The following is a 1,744-nucleotide window of genomic DNA, read 5'->3' as shown; positions in this document are numbered from 1 at the left end:
TACCACCTATTTCTCTACATTTAGCTCTTTAACAGATGAATGTAGTAAAATAAAGGGTGCAGCCTTTTTCCAGCTATCCTTCTTCTCCTTCAAATGCAAATATCTCCACCAACAGCACAGTAAATTAACTCTTGAAAGCAAATTTAGCACACACCCTCAGGCTACTCTGAACAAGCAGCAGCATGTGGTTAGCTGATGCAGGGCCTAGTCTTTGTACCAAGGGAGTTTTATGAGTGTTGCTCCCTTGCAAGTTGTTTTTGGGTGGAGATGTCATCTGCTGCACCTGGGTAAGTGAGGTGGAGGCCTCTTATATGGTGGTGGTGAGAGTTTGAGTTGATAGGAGTGACCAGAATGAGGAGAGTTACAGCTATGGTGATGCTCATGTTGGCCTCTTCGTGGCTCTATGAAGACTCCTGGCCCCGGGTCTTTGCACGATTTCTGCTGTTGCTCCTAGGCTTCATCTTCTGGGGCGCTGCTGTAGCTCTGGCCTTTGGTGGAGTTCTTGTGATCCTGATGTACAAGAACTATGGATATTTATTTCTGGAGTATTTCTTGTCTCTCCCTGGCTGGCTGGCTGTTGCAGCTGCACTTATCTTGCTACCTACTGGAGTTTTGGCCGTCTTTGTTTCTGCTAAATGCTCCCGCTATCAGCAAGGGGCTCTCATGTACTTGCTGCTGGTCCTTCTTTGCCTAGAAGCGTCTTCAGCAGTTCTGGCACAGTTCTATACTGTTCAGTTGGCTTATGAGATGAAAAGTACTATGGGTTACCTTGTTGATCAGTACAATGGAACACACTCCCAGGGTGCTGACAGCAGGGCTGTGGATGTCGTACAGAGGGAGCTGCAGTGTTGTGGGATCCAAAACTACAAGGACTGGCTAAAGGCAACAGCTGCTTCTTGGCATCTCCACGGTGGAAAAGCTCGTGTCCCTGAAAGCTGCTGTAAGGAGAAGTACCCTCACTGCAGGGGTGACGTAGTCCCTCTGGAGCAGCTTTTTCAGGAAGGATGTCTAAAGAAGCTGGAGGACTCGTTGCACTTTGTCGTGCTCTATATGTTTTGGTGCTGTACTGTGGTAGGCATTTTAGAGCTGTTGGCTGGTGTCAGCAATTGCATCCTCATGAAGTATCAGCCTTTCCATGACTTACGATTTCTGGACTCATCTACCTACTCGTAGGCCTGCAGACACTGGCAGCATTGCGGAACCTGCCACATGTTTCCTTGGTTTTGTACTGCTCTGCAGTTGCACTGGAAGAAAATGTGTTGGTTGGTTTGTTTGGGTTTTTTTTTAAGGATATATTTGCATATAAATCATACTAATTGATCACTGCTATGTTTTATTTTTTTTTAAATGTTAAAATAGTAGATCAGTTTTCCCGTGGTACTTGTTTGATAAGCACCCTGTACCTGAGAAATGTCGTCGTTGGAAGTCACGGGAGGGAGGGGAGGGTTGTGCTTGCATGTGTAAACAGGAAACCACTGTATGTGAGTATGGGGGAAGCAGGAGATAGGGGTATGCCTTTCTCAGGGGAGTGTGTTGCGAGATCATGACCTGAACTTTTAGAATAAATCTTAACTGTACTAGAATCTTGAAGACTAAGTAAAGAACAAATTCGTCTACCTTCAAATCTGTATTTAACATGTTGGTATTTCTAAAATAAGCCCTTTGGATAAAGTTTAGCACTTTTTTTTTTCTGTTTCAAACACTGATTAAAACACTAATGTATCATTCAGTGAAAATAAATGCC

At 44.4% G+C, this 1,744-nt stretch overlaps 1 protein-coding gene across 1 annotated transcript; it reads left to right on the top strand.

Moving 5' to 3' along the window:
• The first annotated feature begins 351 nt into the window (after window positions 1–351).
• Window positions 352–1,227, top strand: LOC134508644 (tetraspanin-3-like). The gene has a single exon (XM_063320491.1). The coding sequence runs from the start codon at window positions 352–354 to the stop codon at window positions 1,171–1,173; it is 822 nt and encodes a 273-aa protein (XP_063176561.1). The 3' UTR covers window positions 1,174–1,227.
• The last annotated feature ends 517 nt before the right edge of the window (window positions 1,228–1,744 follow it).

This window comes from Chroicocephalus ridibundus, chromosome Z (assembly GCF_963924245.1).
Source record: "Chroicocephalus ridibundus chromosome Z, bChrRid1.1, whole genome shotgun sequence".
Classification (NCBI taxonomy): domain Eukaryota; kingdom Metazoa; phylum Chordata; class Aves; order Charadriiformes; family Laridae; genus Chroicocephalus; species Chroicocephalus ridibundus.
Note: the sequence above shows the minus strand (reverse complement) of the source record. Positions and strands in the feature narration are given on the sequence as shown.